The sequence below is a fragment of the Perca fluviatilis genome, chromosome 19, assembly GCF_010015445.1.
Source record: "Perca fluviatilis chromosome 19, GENO_Pfluv_1.0, whole genome shotgun sequence".
In the NCBI taxonomy this organism is placed as follows: Eukaryota; Metazoa; Chordata; class Actinopteri; order Perciformes; family Percidae; genus Perca; species Perca fluviatilis.
This window is the reverse complement of record NC_053130.1, coordinates 35,000,676-35,022,911: the sequence shown is the minus strand read 5'-3', so window position 1 is coordinate 35,022,911 and position 22,236 is coordinate 35,000,676. Positions and strand designations below refer to the sequence as shown.

The window sequence follows — 22,236 nt, the reverse complement described above, 5'->3', positions numbered from 1 at the left end:
ATTATCATCTGGGTTTTTCTTCTTCACATAGGCTAAATAAAGGTATTTCCACCATAAATTGGTGCATAAAAGAATATCAAAATACAGGAAATGAAGTCGTTGATGCTCAAACCTTTACACCCAGACACCCCCACCACCACTATGATATGCCCCCCCGCCCCAAAAGGCTGATTATTCTGGCCAATATACAGTACAAAGTATACCCACTACAATACATTAGACTACACCACCGTATGTATAGATAAAGTTAGTGTGATGTGTGGCTGCTGGAGGCTGTGCTGAGCAGATGAGCTGCTGCAGACCAGACTCGGGGATATTCCTGGCCAGGACAGCCGTGAATGTGGTGGGAGGGGCGGACAGAGCTGCAGCAGCGGCAGTCTGGGGTCCAACATCCTCTCTGCGAAGTCTCACTGCCCCCCCCCCCCTACTTCAAAAGAGCCCCCAGAACCCAAATCTACTCCATGTGCCTTTTTTTTTAAACGGCCTTTCACATAGACCAAAAGCGGCGAGGCGAAGTGGAACCGGAGGGTCCATCGAACGAGCAGCGCGGAGGCTGGTTCGGTTCAAGTTTTTTCTCCTTCGCCCCTGTACAGTAAAGCAGGAAAATTGCTTGGTGTAGCTGTATCGGTGAGAAGGCTCGGGAGGAGGTCAAACTGCGGGAAATGATGACGGAAAAAGAAACTGCGACAGAGAAGATAATAACAGGTAAATACGCAATAATATTGGCAAATAAGCTAATGTAGGCTACGGTCCAAACAGTTTTTGGTATGTTTTGTAGTTTTTCTAACATTGGTCATTATCGTTAACGTAGTGAGCAGTTTATGCTTCGGGTCGTCTGTCTGTGGCACGCGCTCACATGCACCCGGGTGGGATTTCTGTTGTTAGTAAAGGTTGTTAAGACAGAAAATGGATGAATTCAAAAAGTCTTTTATGACACCTCCCCGCCGTATGAGTGATGAAGCACGGACTTGGCTTCCCAAGGGCAGCCGCAGTGTAGCATACAGGAGCCCGCCTACTGGCCGCCACAGGGCTGCACTCTCCTGGAAAACATGGCGATATTACACGGTTATTACTCCGCCGCCGTGTGTTTTCCGACTGCGAGGTCGAGCTCGGTGTTTCAGGGTGTTCCCAGTTTGCTGGAGAACAGATGCAGCTCAGTTCGGTTCTTCATAACGGTGCAGAGTTTGGCCCGTCCCACCGGAGTTGTGACTCAATGCAGCAAAATAGTCTGCAGCAGCATGTCCTCAGGTAACGCAGTGTTCACCGCCCCCCCCCGCCCGCCCAGACTCGGCTGTGTTTGGGACCATGCTGGGTCTGGACCGGTCTGCACACAGTGCACTGAGGTGCGTTAAAAATCAGTGCCATACATGGTTTTACAAGTCAGACATGTTTAGTCTGCTCGATGGATAGATGGGAGATACGTTTGCCCCCGATATCACTTTCTTCATTCTTGAGGCGAACTTCATTGGAATATCTCTCATTTTTTGCCTGAAAGCACAAACGTTTAGTAATTCATAATCATTATGTAAGATCCATTGCAAATACTCATATCGTGAGATTCGGCAGGCACTCAATGCACCAAGCAGAGTTTGGTAACAATATTTTTAAATGATAGTTTTCTCCCACTGTAAAAACATGATGTCACATCCACTACCGCCCTGATAACAGTGAGCAGTGTGCGCCATTCCCACAAAGTAGGAAGTTTAAAGTGCTGCTAGGGGATTCACTTAGTATCCTACATATGCTGATAGTTTCAGTTTTTAGTAATTAGTATAACATCATTGTCTGTTTGAGGTTTAAGGAACAAGCTTTCAATTAGGAAAAAAGTAAATGGAGTAAGGTTGGTTTGAAGAGCTTTCCTCTGAAGACACATTTGAGGACTAACCTTTCGGGTGTGTGTGTGTGTGTGGGTGGGGGCTTGGCAACGCTCCAGTGTTATGTAATGGAACAGAATGAGTGCCATGGAGAACGCACCCTGATGGTGTCCTGCAGGGATCTGAGCTAAATACCAGACTTTTGTGTAACTTCAACTCTAAAAATTGTTGCTGCTGTTGAATGGTAAACGTTAATTGTGGGTTAATAAAGTCATACTGGAAAGATGGCAGATAGGCTACCAGCTCTGTATTCTGTTGACAGTAGGGCTGGGGATCGTTCAAAAAGTTTCGGTACCGGTACCAATACCGTGACTTCGATACCGGTTAATTTTCAGCTCCTGCTATGTGAGTGTTGCATAACGTAGCTGAGTTTTTCCTGTGTGTCTCTATGACTTGTAACCTTAGACAGCCAATCACAGACATTATTTGATCTTGGTAGAACCATGCTGCGTGCTGATTGGAGATAGGTATTGAATGACGAGGCATTTTTCGATACTTAACACTAAGGAGGCAATATTGAATAGGGTACCCAGCCCTATTTGTCAGCCACAAGGACACACCTGGTTACCTGGATGTTATTATCACTGAGTTGTGAAGGCAGGGCTTTATACATGGTGTAAGAGATCATCACACTGCAGGTGCCATGTGTGTGTTGGGGTGTGATCAAATAAGTTGCCTGTAGCACCCTATATAGTCTGAAGATAATTGGATGTTGCTTAGTGACTTTTTAAAACTAGTCTAAACTATAGATGATGTTTTTTCCCAAAATGTTGTGTGGTTTGGTCCTGCCTCAGTCTGTTCTTCACTCCTCTTTTTTAGAATGCAAACATAGTTTGTGTAACGATAAAAAGAAAAGCCAAGGTAGTTTACACCTTCTTAAGAGTTGAAACTCTTGCATGATGCAAATTCTTTGAGTGATTGGGATTATTCCCATGCAGCATGAATGCAGCATCACTCTGCCGATCCCCCACTGTAGCCAGACTCCCTGCAGCGACACCCAGCTGCATTGACTTGCATATAAATGACAACACTCACAGCCAGATGTCACATATGCCATTGGGTGTGACACTGAGCTTGACTGATCACATTAGGCTTAACAAATCTAAAGCCAGTATGGCTAAGGGGCCGTCCACACAGAAACGTTTTTTTGTGCAAACGCACGTTTTGCATCGTTTGGGCCGACCGTCCAGACGAATCCTGCAAACGCACTGCCTGAAAACGCACTTTTTTGAAACCTGGTCTCAGGGTGAAAAAATTCGAAAACGGCTCTCGTTTGGCTTCGTATGGATGGTAAATACGGATCCGTATCGATGATGTCATCGCCACACCCCTCTTTTACACCCTCTCCCACGGCCGCTGATGCACACAACTGCGGTGAAGCTAAGCGAGCATGTCCCATCTCCATGGTTACACCAGCTCACTTCTAAATACTGAGTCTCTGCTCCCTGACCCTTCCCTCTGGATTCTACACAAGATATTTTGCTAACATTATGTAGCCAACGTTAAACATCGCTAAAGCAGCTGACCGCTCCAGCAGCGAAGTAACGTTAACGTTAGCTGCTATGGGCCTAGGCTATCTGTTTATAAAGTGGAAGTAGACAACTTATACCTAGCTAGCTAATCTGTCTGCTTATCAACTCCTTGAACGGATTATAGTAACTTTTACCACGGCTTATTGTAGAAAGGCTACTGCAAGAACAAAGTATAGATTATTAAAAAGACATCATTCATGGATCATTGATGTTTGTTTGACTGCCGATGTTAGAGCTAGCTAACGTTAGCGCGCTGGTGTGCTAACGTTAGCGCGCTGCAATCATGCGAAATAAAAAGCAATCCAACAGCACATTATACAACGTAAACAAAGACATGTTTTCTTGAGGCGGCCTTTATAAAATGAGCAGTGGTGAAAGTTATTATAGTCCACGGATGTATTAAGAGAAAGTTATAATCTAGCTAGTCATGTTATGATGGGAAGTGGAAGTGACTATGCTCTTCTTCTCCGTTTTTTGGTGAACTTCTGTAGCAGAAACAGCGCCGCCTATAGGCCTGGCATATGAAGTAGCGTATTGAGTCATTTACAAGTGGATTCGTTTGGATGCAACTATTCTTGAAACGAATCCAGGGAAGACGGGTAAAAAAAAGATTGTTTTGGTACGTGTGGACGGGGCCTAAGTTTCCGTGTCTAATATCATTTACTTTGTTTGTGGTAGTGTTTGTCTTGTATTTTCACAGCAGCACTTGGAGGATAAAAGAGGCCCTGTGTTTATGATTCGTTCATATTGATATGCTGGCTTAACTTTCTGTGGGCCAGTTCAGACTGAAGATAAGACAGGTAGCCTGTGTTTTTAGATGCCAAACTTTCTAAAGATAAGATAAGAAGCCTTTATTGTCATTATTACTGTAATGAATACAACGAAATTGCGAGTGCCCCTCCCAGCAAAAGAAAAAAGAAGCTATATTGCACACATCCTACGTAACATAAAAATCAACAACATTCATTCAACAGCCAACATTCATCATATAATACATATCAGAATTAGAATCAGAAAGGAATTTATTGCCACAGTAGTTACCCTTCGTGGAATTAGCCTTGGTGATTGGTGCATACTAGGGCTGCACGATATGAGAAAAATATGTGATATGCGGTAACTAGGGATGCACCGAATATTCGGCCACCGAAAACTTTCGGCCGAAAATGGCCCAAAAGGGCATTTTCGGTTTTCGGCCGAAATACTTTTATCACCGAAACAATACGGCCGAAAATGTTGTGATGACGCAAACAGAAACCGCGACCTGCACGTGTGTCAGTACCCGATCCGTTCCACCTGCAAAGCGTCTCCTAAACAAAGATGTTGAGACGGACCACGGAGTAAAAACAATGAAAAGTGCTCTTAGAGTCTGTCAGCACACATTTCACTGAGATCTATTCGGATACTTGATCCGCGTTATAAAGACCATTACTTGGATGCGGAAATAAAGCAGGGCGCACGAGAAATGATCCAGGCCGCGATGGATGCAGAGAACCCGCGTGGAGACGGAGCGCGCACGGAGCAGCGCCCAGCGCAGGAGATCAGAGCGCAGAAAAAAAGACTCGTCTCTCTGCACCAGATGAGGGGCATGCACCCTCGCTGTCTGATATGTTCAGTGAAATCCTGCAGAGTGCCTCAAATAATAATAATAATAACAATAGGTAAGCTATTCTGTTCTTAGGCTACTGTATACTGTATGTGACTATCAGATTGTAGCCATATTTCTGCTAGATATTTTTTTAATTAAACTTTAATATTAATTTATACAATTGCAATGCCTTGATTTTAGTAAAGTTAATACACAGTCATAACCATAAATGCAATGGTACTAATAATTGGCTTAATTTCTTTCGGTGTTTCGGTTTCGGCCAAGAATTTTCATTTCGGTGCATCACTAGCGGTAACGTTGAATATCACGATAACGATATTACTTGCGACAAATAAACAACAGATATTGAAGTGTTCTCATTTTCTGCCGCTTTCAGTATTCTGCTAAAATACAATTGCTTTTTGAATTTAAATCAAATGAAAGGAAATCACCTTCAACATTCTTTTATTGAACAAATTGAACATTGAATTGAGTATAAAAGGCACCACTGAAAAAGAGAATGAGTGAATGAATCAATTTAAAGTGCAGTTTTCTACTGATAAAAAATCTTTCACGTGTCTTTCACGATATGTCGCAGCCTTTTTGCGATATTTGTATTGCGCCAATTGATATTGCGATGATGATTAAAAAACCGATATATTGTGCAGCCCTGGTGCATACATACACAAACAAACATATTAAACATTAATAAGAATAAACAATAAACACAAGAAACAGAAACATAAAATAGCTGTTTAAATATATTGCACAGATCAGTAAAATGAATTGTAAAAAACACTTTAAAAGGTTTAAACAGTGTGTTGTGTCCACTGAACCAGATGTCTGTAGTCTATAGGTGACAGTAGATCAGAGTTCAGCTACTTTCAGAGCTCGCTGGCAGAGCTGTCCATAGTCATTGGTCAATCAATGTGTAGTCTATATCCATGGCGTTCCACTTCTGGGATTGCTCTGGTGCCATTTCGGCGGATGTCCCTCATTTGGGCCAGATATCCGTCCCCTTCCTCTGTCTCTGTGTTAACGTTCTAACCTTCGGTGGGTTTGTGAGGACTATGGTTAACTGCTCCTCAGATCTCTGCAGGGTAAATCCAGACAGCTAGCTAGACTATCTGTCCAATCTACTTTTGAACGTACACATTTTCCACCAAAACAAGTTCCTTCCCGAGACTATTTAGCAGAGGTACTGTGGCTCCGTCCGGAGCTTAGCGCCGCCCAAGACGATTGTGATTGGTTTAAAGAAATGCCAATAAACCAGAGCACGTTTGCACGAATGATTAGAGATGTTCTGATACCAGTTTTGGAAAAGCCTCCAAAACTGACTAAAATGCTGGTATCGGCGAGTACTGGAGTTTATGCACCAATCCGATACCATGTAATTTATCCCCAAAGAAAAGCTACTTTAAAGTAGTTCATTCATGTTGTTTTTCTGTCAAACTGGATAATAAAAGAAAGTTCTGTGGCGTTCATTCTCTGTCTGTAGTTCATGTTTTACAAAGAGTTTAACCTGAGCCAGGCCGTACAACAGGGATAGTACGTATACAGGGATAGTAGTACACAGCTGTTAAAACATAATAAATACAATATATGACCTACTGGAATCGGACCAGAATTCGGTATCGGCCCATACGCAAGTTCAGGTTTCAGAATCGGTATCGGGAAGCAAAAAAAGGTATCGGACCATCTGTTAGAGTGATGGAGATCAATCTGACTTGTCTTAGTGCAGTGGGTGACTTGAACTCAACCCATTCTGCGGTGGTCTCTTGATGATTTCAGCTGAATAAAATGTTGCAGGACGTACAGTGTCATATAAAATTGATTCATTCAAGGACTGTTTCTCAGTGCTTGTTGCCATAGTAATACAACTTCAACACCTTACTTTCAGGTTAATAAATGAAGATGACAGAAAAGAAGAGGAAATATAATCACTTATATGACTCATGCAAAGAGATATGGCATTCCAGATGTTCATTTTATGATCATCCATGAGTGGGAGGTCAGAGGTAGATGTGACTCTGCTGAGTCATGTCTTGACTTTCTACTAACTGCACTGAAGGCAGAGTCAAATTGCCATTTCTGCTTTTGAGAAATCTGTCCAGAGTGTCCAGTGACTAAGCATACAATTTGCTTTAGATAATAGCCTTCCAAGCCAGGGATAGCTAAGCTCCTAAATTCTTTAGTTTCCAAAGGTTGTCTCATTTCATCACTGGTCTCAGTACAGTGTAAGGTCTGGCTCTTAGCTGAGAAGGCGTTTCCCCCTTAACGTCACTAGTCCTCAGATTATTGATAGGTCTTCTGATCCCTCTGGGGACTGCAGTAAAGAGCAGTGCAGCGAGAAAAACACAGCAAATTGACATCAATTGGAACACCACTCCGCTGATTACCTAGACCATAAAGAAGAGTTCTCAACACAAGGTAATTATTGTCTAATCAAGTGTTTTATCCTGTGTGCTGGTTCAATGTATCAGGCATTTAAAACAATGGGTATACACACACCCAAATACAGCACTGCTGAAATTACATACTTTATTTCATAATCAAGGCAGAATGCTGGAGTATGTCAACATCAGGCCGGACAAGAACACCTCAGAGAAAAACACAGGAGGATGGGAGGAGGTGATGGGGTGGTAGGATAACTCAAATGTCCCCTTTTTATTTTTTTAAAGGTGGACAGAACTGTCCACCTTTGAAAGATGCTTGCTGAACAGAGGTCCAATGTGTTCAGCATGTAACAAGGGAATATTGGGTTCAGTGTTATGTCCCATTTGTCATTGCATAATGATATTTTTAACTTTAAAATGACACAGAAAAGTGCATTGATTTATGATTTTATTTTTCCAAATTGCTGGAATTCCAAGTTTTTTGTGCCGAACATTCAGATTATCCCTGTAGAACAAATCCTTCTGTCACAGGCCACCCTGCATCCAAGAGCTGGGTGATGAGTTTGTTATTCCATGGCTCCTAACCAATTCATGTTCATGTTACCACTGCATTCAAATGTGTGGTGCTTCAGGCACCAATGAGAACATGAAATATGGACCAGGAAAGCTGGTTTGAATAATAAATCCATGAGCTTGGAGGCTTATCAGAAGATTAGCACTGCATAGAGGTTTATGATACTGTGAGACAGGATTTTACAGTTTAGGAAAGTTAACATGTTGACAGTCCTTTTATTCATGTGTGTTAAAGGGGTGATAGAATGATTATATAGGGTATTTCACACTCTTCCTTAAGGTCTCCTAATAGGGTATGTAACATTGGTTGGGCTGAAAATTGCCCGAATGCTATTTTATGGGCCATAACTACCCTGTGAATATGGCCCTATTTGTAACAAGAGATTTTCTTCCAAATATGGTATGCTCATTAATATTTAGATGAGCTGCACGCTGATTGGTTTGAGCGAACCACATAGAAACACATTGGAGACGAGAAAGCAGGTCTCATATTTCAGACACTGCAAAGTTATACATTGTTTGTCTACTATTTTGTTATTAAATTCACTTCTGAAACTTTTTAATGCGAGAAATCAACTATATAAAGCTCCAATATGGGCCATTTTACGAAAATTGATGGCTAATTGCAAATTCGGTAAGATGTGTCGGATTTTAGGAGCTCCGCACAGTCTGACGAGAAAGCGGCAACCTCCATACCCAGTGAAAGTCACCGTTTCTCGGTTACTTACTACCGGGGCTCCACGGATCTAGCCGGCTGCCAGTTGCCGCATAACTAGAGTATATTTACAGTTAGAATTTCGTCACGCCACTTATATTAAAGCTACCCCAAGGTCTTATAAAGCTAACAACTGTGTCCGATTTAAATTTAATGCATTTTTGTGAACATTAGGGGTTTCATTAGCTGCTTGTGTCCCTTCAATCCTATGTGTACAGATCGCGGCTAATTAGCTACACTTTTGGCATAACTAGAGTATATTTATTACAGTTTGAATTTGGTCACGCCACTTATATAACAGTTCCCTAAGGTCTTAACAAAGCTAACAATTGTGTCCGATTTCAATTTAATGCATTTTTGTGAATTTTAGGGGTCTCCTTAGGAGGAGCTGCTAGCTAGGCTATGTGTCCCATTTAATCCTATGGGAAAAGATTGTTGCTACACTTTCGGCATAACTATCGTATATATACACAGTTTGAATTTCATAACGACATGTATATCACAGCTCCCTAAGGTGTTAACAAAGCTAAGCTGATTTCAGTTCAATGCATTTTGTGAATTTTAGAGGTCTTGTTAGGAGGGGGCAAGCTAGCTAGCTAGCTCTCATTGATAGAGCTCCATCCAGCTCGCGGAAAAGAGGCGTTTATTTCCCCAATCATTTGTTTAAATAACTCAATATACATATCCATTATAAGATTAACTGGAACCTGTGGTAAGAGATTGCGGGCGTAACAAGCTCGCTGACCGCGCCCTCACTTACACAGAACGGCAATTTAGCAGGAAGAGGGGCGCTGCAGGCCCTGGAGCTTTGTCAGGGCAGCGGCGTTTGGTAGTCCACTAACCCAGAAATTGTGACTTTGCGCGGGTATCGAGCACCGTGGGCTGCCAGCTGTGACGGAGCTCCATCTACCTCACAGCAGGCCTGTTTAGCCATCAATTTTCGTAAAACGGCCCATATTTGACCTCTACATAGTTGGTTTCTCGCATAAAAAAAGTCAAAGAAATGATTTTAGTGGTAAAACAGTAGATGAACTATTTCTGAGATCTGCCTGACGTATTCAGAAGACTAACTGACCTCAGATCAGTTAATAATTTATAATGTTTATTGATCCCCAGTGGGGAAATTACAATTTACACTCTGTTTTGTTAGAAATTACTACACACAGGCCTGAAATACACACAGACATGCTCAGGACCTATTCATGCACAAATGGAGAGATTTCAGAGTGAGTGGGCTGCCAGTGCTGGACCAGCGCCCTGAGCAGTTGGGGGGGAGGGGGTACGGTGCCTTGCTCAAGAGCACCTGGCAGTGCCCAGAAAGTGAACTGGCATCTCTCCAGCTACCAATCCACACTCTGTACTTTGGTCTGTACTGGGACTTGAACCAGCGACCCTCTTCCCAACCCAAGTCCCTACGGACTGAGCTACTGCCACCCCAAGTTAGCTGCCTAGTATGTAAATTTTGGGGCGTTACAAAGATAGAAGGTAGAGCCAAATAAGGAGGAATTGAGAAGTTGACGTCAACTTTTAGCTTTGTTCAGATTCGCCCGTTTTCAGAGGCAGTTTCAAATTGTGAGATTTGCAGAGGAAAGAGGTGTCAATGGGATTTTAATGTTCTATGTATGTCCTATTTACCCACCAAACTGTCGTTTTTCAAATATAAAATCGGTTTTGCATTCTATCACCCCTTTAATGGTTGTTCAGATTACAAAGTGGTCTACCAGGAACGTCTGCATGCATGTATTAGATCGGTCAATGCAGAGTGTTACGGACAAAGTTGCTATGTGTTGCAGCAAACTTTGGTCCAGCTTCACCTTATTTACCAGACGACCCTATGCTTTATTTTTCCTGAGCCCTCTGAAGAACAGTCAATATGACATTAGCACTGTTAAAGCCATTAGTGGGTTGGAAATGGAGCCATGTTTCTTTCTTAGAATGCTGTAACTTGTGTTGTTGAAAAGTTCAATTTAGTAGATCTGAATTCTGAAGCAGACAGTGGATGTGGTTCTGTACATATTTAGTCGGGTGTCTCTGCATATTTGGACACGTTCCACACTTACACTTGTAGCGCAGTCAACTGAAAAGAGTTGAAGCTCTCAGCTGGATAGAAAACCAAAAGGTACTTCATTTACATAACTGTTTGGTAAATGAAGTGGCTTCTGCATGTTGTTGACATCTGTCTGTGAATTGTGTGGGGGGAAGGGGAGGGTGTCAGACAGGGGTTTTGTTGGTGGTGGGTGTTGAGGGGGTTGGGTGATTTAACACCATAGCCATTACCTTTCACTCACATCCTGTGGCACAGGGAGCTGGTGCAGCCTGGACGTGTTCAGACAGTTTTGTTTAGGCTCTGATTTGAAATTAAACAAAGACTAAGGCAACATGACTTATATTGCCTTTTAAACCCAGTTTCCACCTGGTTTTAAAATCCGTCCTGAGTAACCACTTGTGATCAGATCTCACGTCACATCATTTCCGCTTGCATTTAGACGTGTTGTGTGTCTTTATAAATGTCAGTTGTTACTCTCACATTTGTATATATATTCCGCCGGATGTCCCACATTTTTGGCCAGATGTCCGTCCCCTTCCTCTTTCTTTGTGTTGGCGTTCTAACCTCCGGTGGATTTGTGAGGACTATGGTTAACTGCTCCTCAGATCTCTGCAGGGTAAATCCAGACAGCTAGCTAGACTATCTGTCCAATCGGAGTTTTCTGTTGCACGACTAAAACTACTTTTGAACGTACACATGTTCCACCAAAACAAGTTCCTTCTCGAGGCTAATTAGCAGAGGCACCGTTGCTCCATCCGGAGCTTAGCACCGCCCAAGACGATTGTGATTGGTTTAAAGAAATGCCAATAAACCAGAGCACGTTTTTCTCCCATCCAGGAATGTTGTGTAGAGAGAGCTGCTTCCTGCTTTTCTTTTTGCCAATCAACAATGCAGTATGTCAGAAAAGAGGTAATGAGCTATGAGAGGCTTTTGGTAACTTCATGGAAATTTGAGCAGTACACATTTACATAAAAAAAACAAAAACAACAAAAACACCACCTATGCCACGTGTCATACTCAAGGGTCGTGAAAAGAGTGACAAAAAAACAACAAAAAGCGACACATTTGTTAAAAAGCGACAAAAACGTCGGAAAAGGCAACAAAACGACCAAAAAAAGCTACAAAAAATGTCAACAAAGAGACATGCAGTAATACAGTGAAAGATATTTTTTTTATGTATGCATGTCAGTAAACTCTACATGTCTGGCCCTTGATGTGATTCTCATTTCCATTATGGCCCTCAGTGAAGTATGCTTTCATATAAAAGATTATATGACATATGGATGGACCTAATCATTGCCCCGAGCTGACCAAAACAAAGCGTAACAGAATAATGATATGCCGTGGTTGAGTTTGTTGAACAGGCTGTTTTCAGCATTGTGTCACGTCTCAGACATGAGCCATCTGGGGGAGGAGATGGTGATCTGTGGAGGGAGGAACAGGATGGGGGAGGTAGTACTCACAGGCCATCAGATAGGAGCTGGTAAAGAGGGAGGGAGGAAACGCCACTTATTTGTAAAACGAAAACCATGTTAATAAGTCTGTACTGTGAACAAATCTAAATATTCTCTCTGCACAAATTGTGGGCAAGTCTCTCCTTCCAGACTGATCTCATGAATTGGCGTATGTATGACACGCCAATTTGTATTCCGTTTTTGCGTGTTTTGAAGACGCATAATCGCATTTTTGCGTGTATATCAACGCAAATCGGCCGCCATTGGCCTATGTTGCGAGTCCATTTCCGCCGTAGCGAGTGATATAAAGGAACGGAGGTAGGTGGGGTGGCGGATGAAAACACAGGACTTTCACCTGGGAGAGCCGGGTTCGCGCCTCGCGTGTGGCGATTTTTCGGCCGTTATTTGCCGTTTTTTGTTTTTAATAAGCCTTACCCAATGTTTCTTTCCTAAACCCAACCATTTCTTGTTGTCTTAATCGTGTTTTAGTCGTTATTTTCCGTGTTTTTGTCACTGTTTTGTTACTAAAGCCTTTCCCTGTGTTCTTTTCCTAAACTCAACCATTTTTTTTTTCTTGCCAGGCTGTGACGTTGTTCTCGCGATAGTACGTCGCGTTCTCGCGATAACGCGCAACGTGGCGAGGCCACGTGGTGGGTCTGTTTACATCAGCTGTTTCCAGCGTGTATCATACACGTGGATAGCTGAAAATGGCGTAAAATAACACGCCATTTGGCTTTATGAAAGTGGCGTATATATTTACGCAAAGTCATGATGCCATGTTGCTCCTTCTGTGGATTCATTCAAACACTTTCTTATTACAAACTATACAAGTTTAGATCTTAATATGTGCTCCATTAGCACCAAGAGTTCAAAAGCAATATGCTGCGTCCTCAGTGAGATGGTAAATGGTTTCATATGTTGCTGTGGCATGTCAAGTATGTACAGCAAGTGTTTGCTTCATAGTAAAAAAACAACTCATTTGTGCATTCCCATTGCTGCTGTGAAGCGTTTCCACATGCCACTGATACATTTGGGATTACTCGTCATTTTCATTTCTTAAGCATGGGTTTGTTGAAAGTAGAAAGTCCCATTTTTTTTATGTCAATAATGAATATTATAGGAACATGTTGGCGTTATTTTGTCACTTATTCGGAGCAGTAGGATTGCTGGAACCATTCACCTGCATGCTCTGTGCTGGCCTGATGCCGCTGGAGCCGCCAGACAGCCTTACAGCATGCATGGAGATGAGAAGGGTATGTATCGACTTGTCTAACTCTGGGGGTTACAGTGAATAAGCTAAATTCCCAATAAGTCGGCGTGTTCCTTTAAGGTATTTTTGTAATCTCACCGATCCGTGTCCGTGGCAAAAACAATAAGGCCAATAGTTTGGCAGATTTCCCCTGACAGCCATAGTTAGCCTGCAGAGTAGAAGAGCAGAGTGGAGCGGCATAATCTGTGGATTTATCAACATTTTAATCATTACAGACATCTGTAGCATCACAACATACCTTTGAATATGGAAACCACTGCTGGATAACTGTTGTTAATAAATGTTTATATTGTCCCCTAATATAAAAGCTATAATAAAAAGCTACGTGAGCGAATCACAGAGTAACCTACAGAATGCTGAGGTCAGAAACGGGGCTGGAGTTCCTACAGATCAGATAGATGTGTCGTCAAGTCAAGTAAACTTCATTATCCCTGATTCTTTCTACAGCCAGCAGAGAATAAAAGACAGCAGTTCATACACAACATAACATAGATGTGTTGTGCTCTGTGCTGTACACTTAAAGCTGCTTACACACATAGCCGACGGCCGACCGTTGACAGAAAAGCCAGTCGAAATGATCAGTCTCCCTGTGTTGGTCCAAAAAGTGCCACAGAACACACCAAAGAGACCAGACGAGACGTAATACATCTCTATAACAGCAGGCGGCGCTAATCTGTATTGTTGCCCAGGAAATGAAAACCGGCAGCTGATTGGACGAACACGTCACATGGGTTTGTTTTCTCCGGAAATTCATCCGGACTGTCATGGCGGCCGTTCAGAATACGATCTCATATTGTACTAAAATAGTTCACTGAAACATGTTTCTGAGAACATTTTAAGTAGAGGTCGACCGATAGTGGATTTTACCGATACCGATAGCTAGGTTGGGCCGTATTTGCCGATAACCGATTAATCGACCGATAGTATTTAGAATTGATACTGGATAAAACAGTTGACAAAATACATACATTTTTTTCAAAAAAAGTCCAGACACTTTTGCCAATAATCAAAATAATAATGTCATATTTATTGATATTACACCCACAGCAATGCTACACAAGCATGTGTGTTGTCTAAAACAGTTCTCCTACATATTTGGAGTCATCCAGTGCAAAAATTAACATAATGAGCATTATAATTCATATAAAGGACAAACTATTTACATTTCTTCAAAAAAGGCCCAAATGTATGCCAAATCTGAAAACAGTGACGGCATTCTTCTCTGTAGAAGGGTTTAGAACGGTTTAGAACTAGCCTGACGTGGTCCTACTCAGATTCTAGTCAGAATGTGAGTCTGAAACCTTCTACAGATCAACAAAGGTCAGTTTAAACCTTTTTTTTCACTCTCTATCTCGCTCCACCATATAACCCTACCGTGCTTTCGGGCAGTTGTTGATGCTCCTCCGCTGAGGATTTTAAAATGAATGCGCTGTCGATTCTACACATCTCAATTCTCCAGCGGCAGCCACTAGACGGATCGTGGACGATTTGGGTCGGACTTGCGTTTATTTTTGTCTTTTTTTATTTTGTCTTTAACCGCTTGAGGTTAGTTAGCCTACTACTAATGTTTAGCGTCATCTCAGCCTCGAAAGCAAACAAACATACTGTTGTGCTGTTCTTTCTCTACTAATGCAGCATCTATTCAACAAATTAATAACTTTATAATGATATGACAAAATGTACTGTATACATACCTTTTTGCTGTCGATGCTTTAAACGCGCATCTGATGTCAGCCTTCTCCGCACAGCATGTGCTCTCCGTGCAGCGCGCAGTAACACATGTCGAAAATAAACAACACGAAGCATCAGTGATAGTTTTTATTTTGCCGCTAGAGGCCGCTATTGTAATGCATGATGCCAGCAGACCCTTCTCAGCTCTCGTGTACTGTGTAATGAATGACAGCGCGCTTCTCAGCCGCTCCAGCAACGGACGCAACCAGGAAAAACTGTCGGTATGGATTTTTGCCGATAACGATAGTTCCACCAATCAACTATCGGTGCCGATTAATCGGCAAAACCGATGAATCGGTCGACCTCTAATTTTAAGTGAGAAATAGGCATTGAATGTTGAATCTGTCTTCATTTCAGATCAACAAAGGTCAGTTTAAAAGATTTTCGTCAGATTTTGAGAGACTCTAGTCACCTCATTCCGCTCCCCATTTCCGGGTGAGTCCCAACTGCCCTGCCGGCGACTGAACATGTCAGGTCGGCCAAAATGAACGCCGACAGGCCCTCAGACTGACGACGGCACGGGACACACCGAACAGATTAGCGTCACTGACCTCGCCAGACTGTCTAACGGCCGATAATCGGCTAAGTGTGTCCCGGCTATTAGTCATGGTTTGCTCTTGACTCTAGAAATTTGGGCAAAAGACATCTGGACAGATCACCAGTCTATCTTTCAGCATGTCAAGCCAAAAAATAACAACAAATTGCAGTTCAGAAATGCCAAAGATATGTTTGTAGTAATTTAGAAACAGTTTTGTTCAGCATTTGAGTTTTGAGTTTATTTTCCTACTGTAAAGTGTCCTGCTTATGTTATATACGTTTGAGCCAACGGATTTGTTCACTCTCAAATATAGATATTGGTATCGGTGAAAGGGTTGGACCACTCAGGGCTAACACTCTTTCAGAGTTTTTAGACAAACTATCTACAGCTAATTTAAAATATCCAGTCCCTCTGACCTACGTTTCTTTGGGCTATGGGATAAAATCCATGCACAGGGAAAACAGACTTTTTCAGCTTGCAAATTCTGTTCTGTATTAGAAAAAAAGCTAAATGCATCTCTAACTAATACACACCAATGTGAAGCAGATCAATGTAACCCTTTCACTTGAAATTGAGAAAGCTTAAACAACAAACGACAAAGCACTACCTTAACTTTATTGCCTTTAATTGCTTTTATTGCTCCTTTATTATTATTTTTTTATCATTTTTTGTATGATATTGTATTTATTGTATGACATTTAGTGTGGACGGCAAAGTAAGAATTTCATTGTGCAGGGAAACATGCTTTCTTTCTGTGCATATGACAGTAAACTCTTTGAACTTGAACTTGAACTTCTCCCTGCCTGTGGCAGTCCTGACTACAGCCCTGCCAGTACAGTACCTCTGCAGAATCTGTAGTTGATATCTGTTGATCTGCTGTTCACAGTACAGGACAGAACAGCAACCTGATGAGTTATTAGTGAATATGAAGCAGAATTAAATAGTAAATGTGTTTTTTTTTTATTTAGTTATCTGCTGCCTTTCAGCTTGGACAAATATGTGACCTTAAAATGGGAAGCTGCACTGCTTAGCTGTGAATACATCCTCACTGCTGAATAATTCAGAGGCTGTTAAAATATGCACACACCCCAAGAAAAGCATGGCTGCAGAATCAGATCTGAAACATGAAGCTATGTGATACAATGAGAGAACCAATACCAAAAATCAGTTAACCATACATGTGTGTTGGTGTGAATGATCTATTTTTGTCTAGTTTGGGTTAAGAGAATTGTCTTCAGTAATGAGGGATGGTCGAGCCAAGCTTTTGCTATGATCAGTTATTCCATTTCAGATAGGCAGGAAGGAAAGCCATTGTTCAGCAGAGATTTTTAAAGCATTTCCTTAGAGTGTGACCCAAACGCTCTGCCCTCTCCAGGAACTCGCTCTGTCCTTCTGTCTGACGTTTCTGTGTATTGTTTGGTTTAAAGGTCTTTGTTGTAATGAACAACGCACCGCTTTGGGTCTTTTGAACATCTGTTTCACCAAAAGTAGCCCAACACCCTGTCTGGCTACTTTGATGTGGAAATGTGAAGCAAATTTGAAGGTAGTTTGTATGAGAGAAAATGAATGGTTCAAAAGTCTGATAGGCAGTCATGAATCAAACTAGTGGTCTGTCTTAACATGTAGCACCTTGGAGTCTAAGGCCCTTTTTACACGAGAACGCTCACGGGTGAAAACGTAAACATGTTTTATCAGATGTGCCTTTTGTTTAGACGGCGACGGCATTTTTGGGCTTAAAATGCAAAAAAGTGAAACCACCCTCCAGAGTGGAAATCTTAAAAACGCACGTTCCCATCTAAAGGGTAAAAACGTGAAAGTCTGTAGTCTCTATTGTTGTGGTGGCTGGCAAACCACCCCATATTTCGTTACATAAATCAAAATATAGAGTGATTACTCGCCCCTGGCCACTCCGCCGTTGGGTATCCACTTTTGCGTTTTCTCTTCAGATCGTTTCCGTCTAAACATAGCCTAAGATAAGTTGGTTGTCCTTTCATGTCATAACATTCATGATCTTGCCTAGCTTTAGGATTTAGGGTAATTTCAACTTGATTGCAACTAATAGCAAGTTCCCACTACAGGACTTTAGCCTTGATTTTACTCTCATGGATAGTTTTTGGAGCTCCCAAACAGATACGAAAACAAGGGGGAGGGCTCGCCTGCAACTTTACCGTACACATGTTGCTCGACTACAAGAAAGCCTACGACTTGATGCCGCACTCATGGACACTAAAATGCTTGGAACTGTATAATATAACAACGGAACTCTAGAGGCCAACTCAAAGCTAATCGCACAAGTTAACGTCAAGTGCGGGATATACCGAGGAGATGATCTGTCCGCGCTGCTGTTCTGCATCGGTCTGAACCCGCTCAGCCAGTTCATTACTGACTGAAGAGTGGCTAGGGATACAGATTTTGTCATTCTACATGAATGGCATCAAGCTGTATGCCAGGAGTGAGTGTGACATTGACTCACTGATCCTCATCCCAAGGATCTACAGCAACAATCGGAATGTCATTCGGACTAGATAAGTGTGGTCGGATGGAATCAAAGAAAGGTAAGATGGTCTTAACTGAAGGGGGAGAGCTACCAGGAGGCAACATAGCCATGTTCAAGCTCCGAGCCATCAACACATATACACTGACGATCATCAGATACTCTGCTGGTATAATAAATGAAGAGGAACCATCATTGAAGGACAAGCCCCTACATGGCATGTACCACCAACAGACCAACAGTGCAGGCAGGCACGGCATAACCAAGTGGCTGGCATATTGCACAGGAACATTTGTGCCGAGTATGGGCTGGAAGTCCCAGAGTCAAAGTGGGAGACACCTCCAAAGGTGGCAGAGAATGACAGAGCTAAGCTCCTGTGGGACCTCCAGATCCAGACTAATAAGATGGTGATGGCTAACCAGCCGACATCATGGTGGTCTACAAACAGCAGAGGAAGGCAGTTGTGATAGATGTAGCAATCCCAAGCGACAGCAACATCAAGAAGAAGGAACATGAGAAGCTTGGAAAATACAAAGGGCTTAAAGAAGAGCTAGAAAAGATGTGGAAAGTGAAGGCAACAGTGGTTGGAGCACTTGGGGCTGTAACCCCCAAACTGGGACAGTGGCTCCAGCAAATTCCAGGAAAAACATCCGAGACCTCTGCCCAAAACCCTCAGGCTCCCAGGCCTCTGGTAGAGGACCAGAGCTGGGAGTTAAAGACCGCCCAAAGAGAATTTATAGGCTATATATATATTAGGGATGCACCGAAATGAAAATTCTTGGCCGAAACTGAAAACCGAGGAAACCAAGAACGAAAACCGAAACACCGAAAGAAATTATGCCAATTAGCCTATTAGTACCATTGCATTTATGGCTATGACTGTGTACTAACTTTACTAAAATCAAGGCATTGCAATTGTATAAATTAATATCTAGCAGAAATATGGCTACAATCTGATAGTCACATACAGTATACAGTAGCCTAAGAACAGTCTCCACGCGGGTTCTCTGCATCCATCGCGGCCTGGATCATTTCTCGTGCGCCCTGCTTTATTTCCGCATCCAAGTAATGGTCTTTATAACGCGGATCAAGTATCCAAATAGATCTCAGTGAAACGTGTGCTGACAGACTCTAAGAGCACTTTTCATTGTTTTCACTCCGTGGTCCGTCTCAACCTCGTTGCCTAGGAGACGCTTTGCAGGTGGAATGGATCGGGTACTGACACACGTGCAGGTCGCAGGTTTGCGTCATCACAACATTTTGGCCATATTGTTTCGGTGATAAAAGTATTTCATCCGAAAATGCCCTTTTGGGCCATTTTCGGCCGAAAATTTTCAGTGGCCGAATATTCGGTGCATCCCTAATATATATTATGTATATATTATATTGTACTTTAGCTTAGGGTTAGAAAGATAATATACAATAAAAATAAGCAGAGGGAAGAGCAATGAGATACATTATAACCACATATACGTAAGATATTTGGAAATACTATAAAACACCACTTAAAAACTTAATAATTGAGAAGTTATCATTCATGCCCCTGGAAATAAACATTTGAGCTAAAACATCCACAATGCTTCTGACAATAAAGTGGTTGTTTATGAGTGTTGCCGGAGTTATGACCTCTTCATAACCAGTGTCTGGCCAGAGAAATCATTCTATGATAGTAATCAATTAACCTCACCCTAACCCCTAAGAAGCTGGTAATCTATGTGAAATAGGGATGGGCGATATGAAGAAAATCAAATATCACAATATTTTTTACCAATACCTTGATATTGCTATTGCAACGATATTTTTTTCATCAGTAGGCTAATGTGTACAGGACCGGAGTGGGACTCATTTTCAGCAGTAGAGTTTCCTGCCTTTACTTCATGACTGCAATAGCGCACTGTTCTCTACAGCCTTGTAATTCAGTGTATTTTTGTAAAATATCATCATTTCCAATTCAGTGCAAATACAGTAAGTGTTGCTTCACAATGTAGATTTATTACAACAGTGACCTTTTTTATAACAACACAGTGATGTTCAACAATATCAGAATCTATTTTCTGTGCAGATAAGTGTTCACAGATATACAAACCTTGAAATGAAATAAAAGAATAAATACAAATTTGAATAATATTTCATATTACTTTCATCCTATTCCCTTTCATTACTTTTACATACACTTTTGATGATATAAGGAATATATACTATTCAATCCAGTACCATGACTGAACACTGCCGGCCCTCGCGACCAAAAAACCAGACCCACCCGGTGCTCCCGATTTGCCAATGCGGGCCTCAATGTGTAAATAAAGTTTAAGTCGGTAAAGGTAAAGGCAAATAATAGAACATCTAGAACAAGAAGTCTTGTAAGAAAAATCAAAAGTAAAAAGTGAAAAATCACTTTACTTTGCAGCCTTAAAAACCAGGAAAAGACACCACTTATGTCGTATTATGATATTAAGATATACAAAATCTAAGACGATATCTAGTCTCATATCATGATACAGATATAATATCGATATATTGCCTAGCCCCAGTGTGAGAAAATGTTGTTAGTGTGGCACAGCACTTTCGGCATTGGGTCTAAGTATCCTCTGGTGTTTCAGACGCTTCATCTACCATGTCAACAATAAAGAATAATAAAAATGATTCAATGTAAGTATTGAGTATCTGCTAGCTCTTAGCAGCTTTATTCTAAAAATATGTTGTCATTCGTCCTCAAAAAAACCATTTGTGCAGATCTGTGTGTAGATGTGACAGTGCATGCAGATTTGTGTGTGTGTGTGTAGTGGCTGCAGCTGTTGTCAGGCTGTTTCTCTGCACTGTGTGTCTGGGCTGATGGCCAAGTGGATGCAGTTAGGCGGGGAGAGAGGAGTGTGTGTGTGTGTGTGTGTGTGTGTGTGTGTGTGTGTGTGTGTGTGTGTTGTGTCTGCGTCGGGGGGGTAGGATCTCTCTCTGCATGGTATGAATGAATGAGACCTCACATGGGAAGAAGAAACAGCACATTCTCTTCCCAAACTCCTTTGGCCCTCGCCCTTATGAATGTGGCTCTTTGATGGTGTATTGTGTTGTGTTTGTGCCTCTCAGTTTGCTGCAGTGAATTTAATGAGGCTCTTCTTCTGCTATTGTAGGTAGCAGTCGGTGCTTTGCTTTGTATCTGTCTCTGTGTTCATCACAGTCTTAGACACCACTGTCTTCTCGAACAGGCTTCCATTGTCTATCAAGATTACCCAAGATTCTCTGTGTCTTTATTAACAAGTTTATGCACATTTTGAATATTTAACTAGACTAGTGCAGCGTCTGCTCAAATCATGCATGTGCAGAACAAGCCGATTGCTTGGCCTGTGGTATTGCTGCTTGCTTTTGAGAACCGCTCATCTCATCACAGCTCATCATCTCACTCTGCTCATCTTGTACTGAGCTTCCTTGGGTCCTGAGCAGTTCACCTGCAATGACATAGTTGTGCCATATATCCAAGTCTCAGTGGTTCAAGGGAAAAAAACACCAAGAGCAGACTTTATCAAGGCATGTATAGGCAACTGCCTGGCGGCCCGAGGTAAAAGGGCGCCAAGCAGCTATAGATTCATTATAATGTTTAGATATGAAAAGTATTAATGTTACTATTCTAACTCGTTGAAATATGACCCCCAAAAGCATTTAAAATACAGTATATTCAAGCCAACTGTATAAAATGGAAACACACCGCACGCGGAAGCGCCGCTAATAGCCATGATCGTGCACCTAGTTCATACCAGGACGTGCATTTTTCCATGCCGGTCACAAAGCGATCCTTCTCTTCTCCACTCTACAGAACGTCTCTCTCTCTCTCTCTCTCTCTCTCTCTCTCCTCTCTCTCTCTCCTCTCTCTCTCCTCTCTCTGTCTCTATCCCCCCCAGTGCGTGTTTGGTTGTGTGTGTCCGTCCGTTGGTCTCTCTCTCAGTGGGCCTGATCCTGTGTCTCGTTGTAGACACAGCTGAGAAGTCAAGACCAAAAATCACCGTAAACCTGGGTGTTTTATTTTGAAATTTGTTTT

The 22,236-nt window shown here is 42.1% G+C and overlaps 1 protein-coding gene across 2 annotated transcripts in view; it reads left to right on the top strand.

Annotated features, from left to right (window-relative positions):
• The first annotated feature begins 291 nt into the window (after positions 1-291).
• The window catches only part of hspa12a (heat shock protein 12A), a 58,810-nt gene continuing 36,865 nt past the window's right edge, over positions 292-22,236 (top strand). The window contains exon 1 of one of the 2 annotated variants that reach the window (XM_039783839.1): positions 292-705. In XM_039783839.1, coding sequence (XP_039639773.1) covers positions 663-705 — 43 coding nt within the window. In that variant the 5' untranslated portion in view covers positions 292-662. The remainder of the gene's footprint in view (positions 706-22,236) is intronic. The other variant, XM_039783840.1, reaches the window with a different exon arrangement.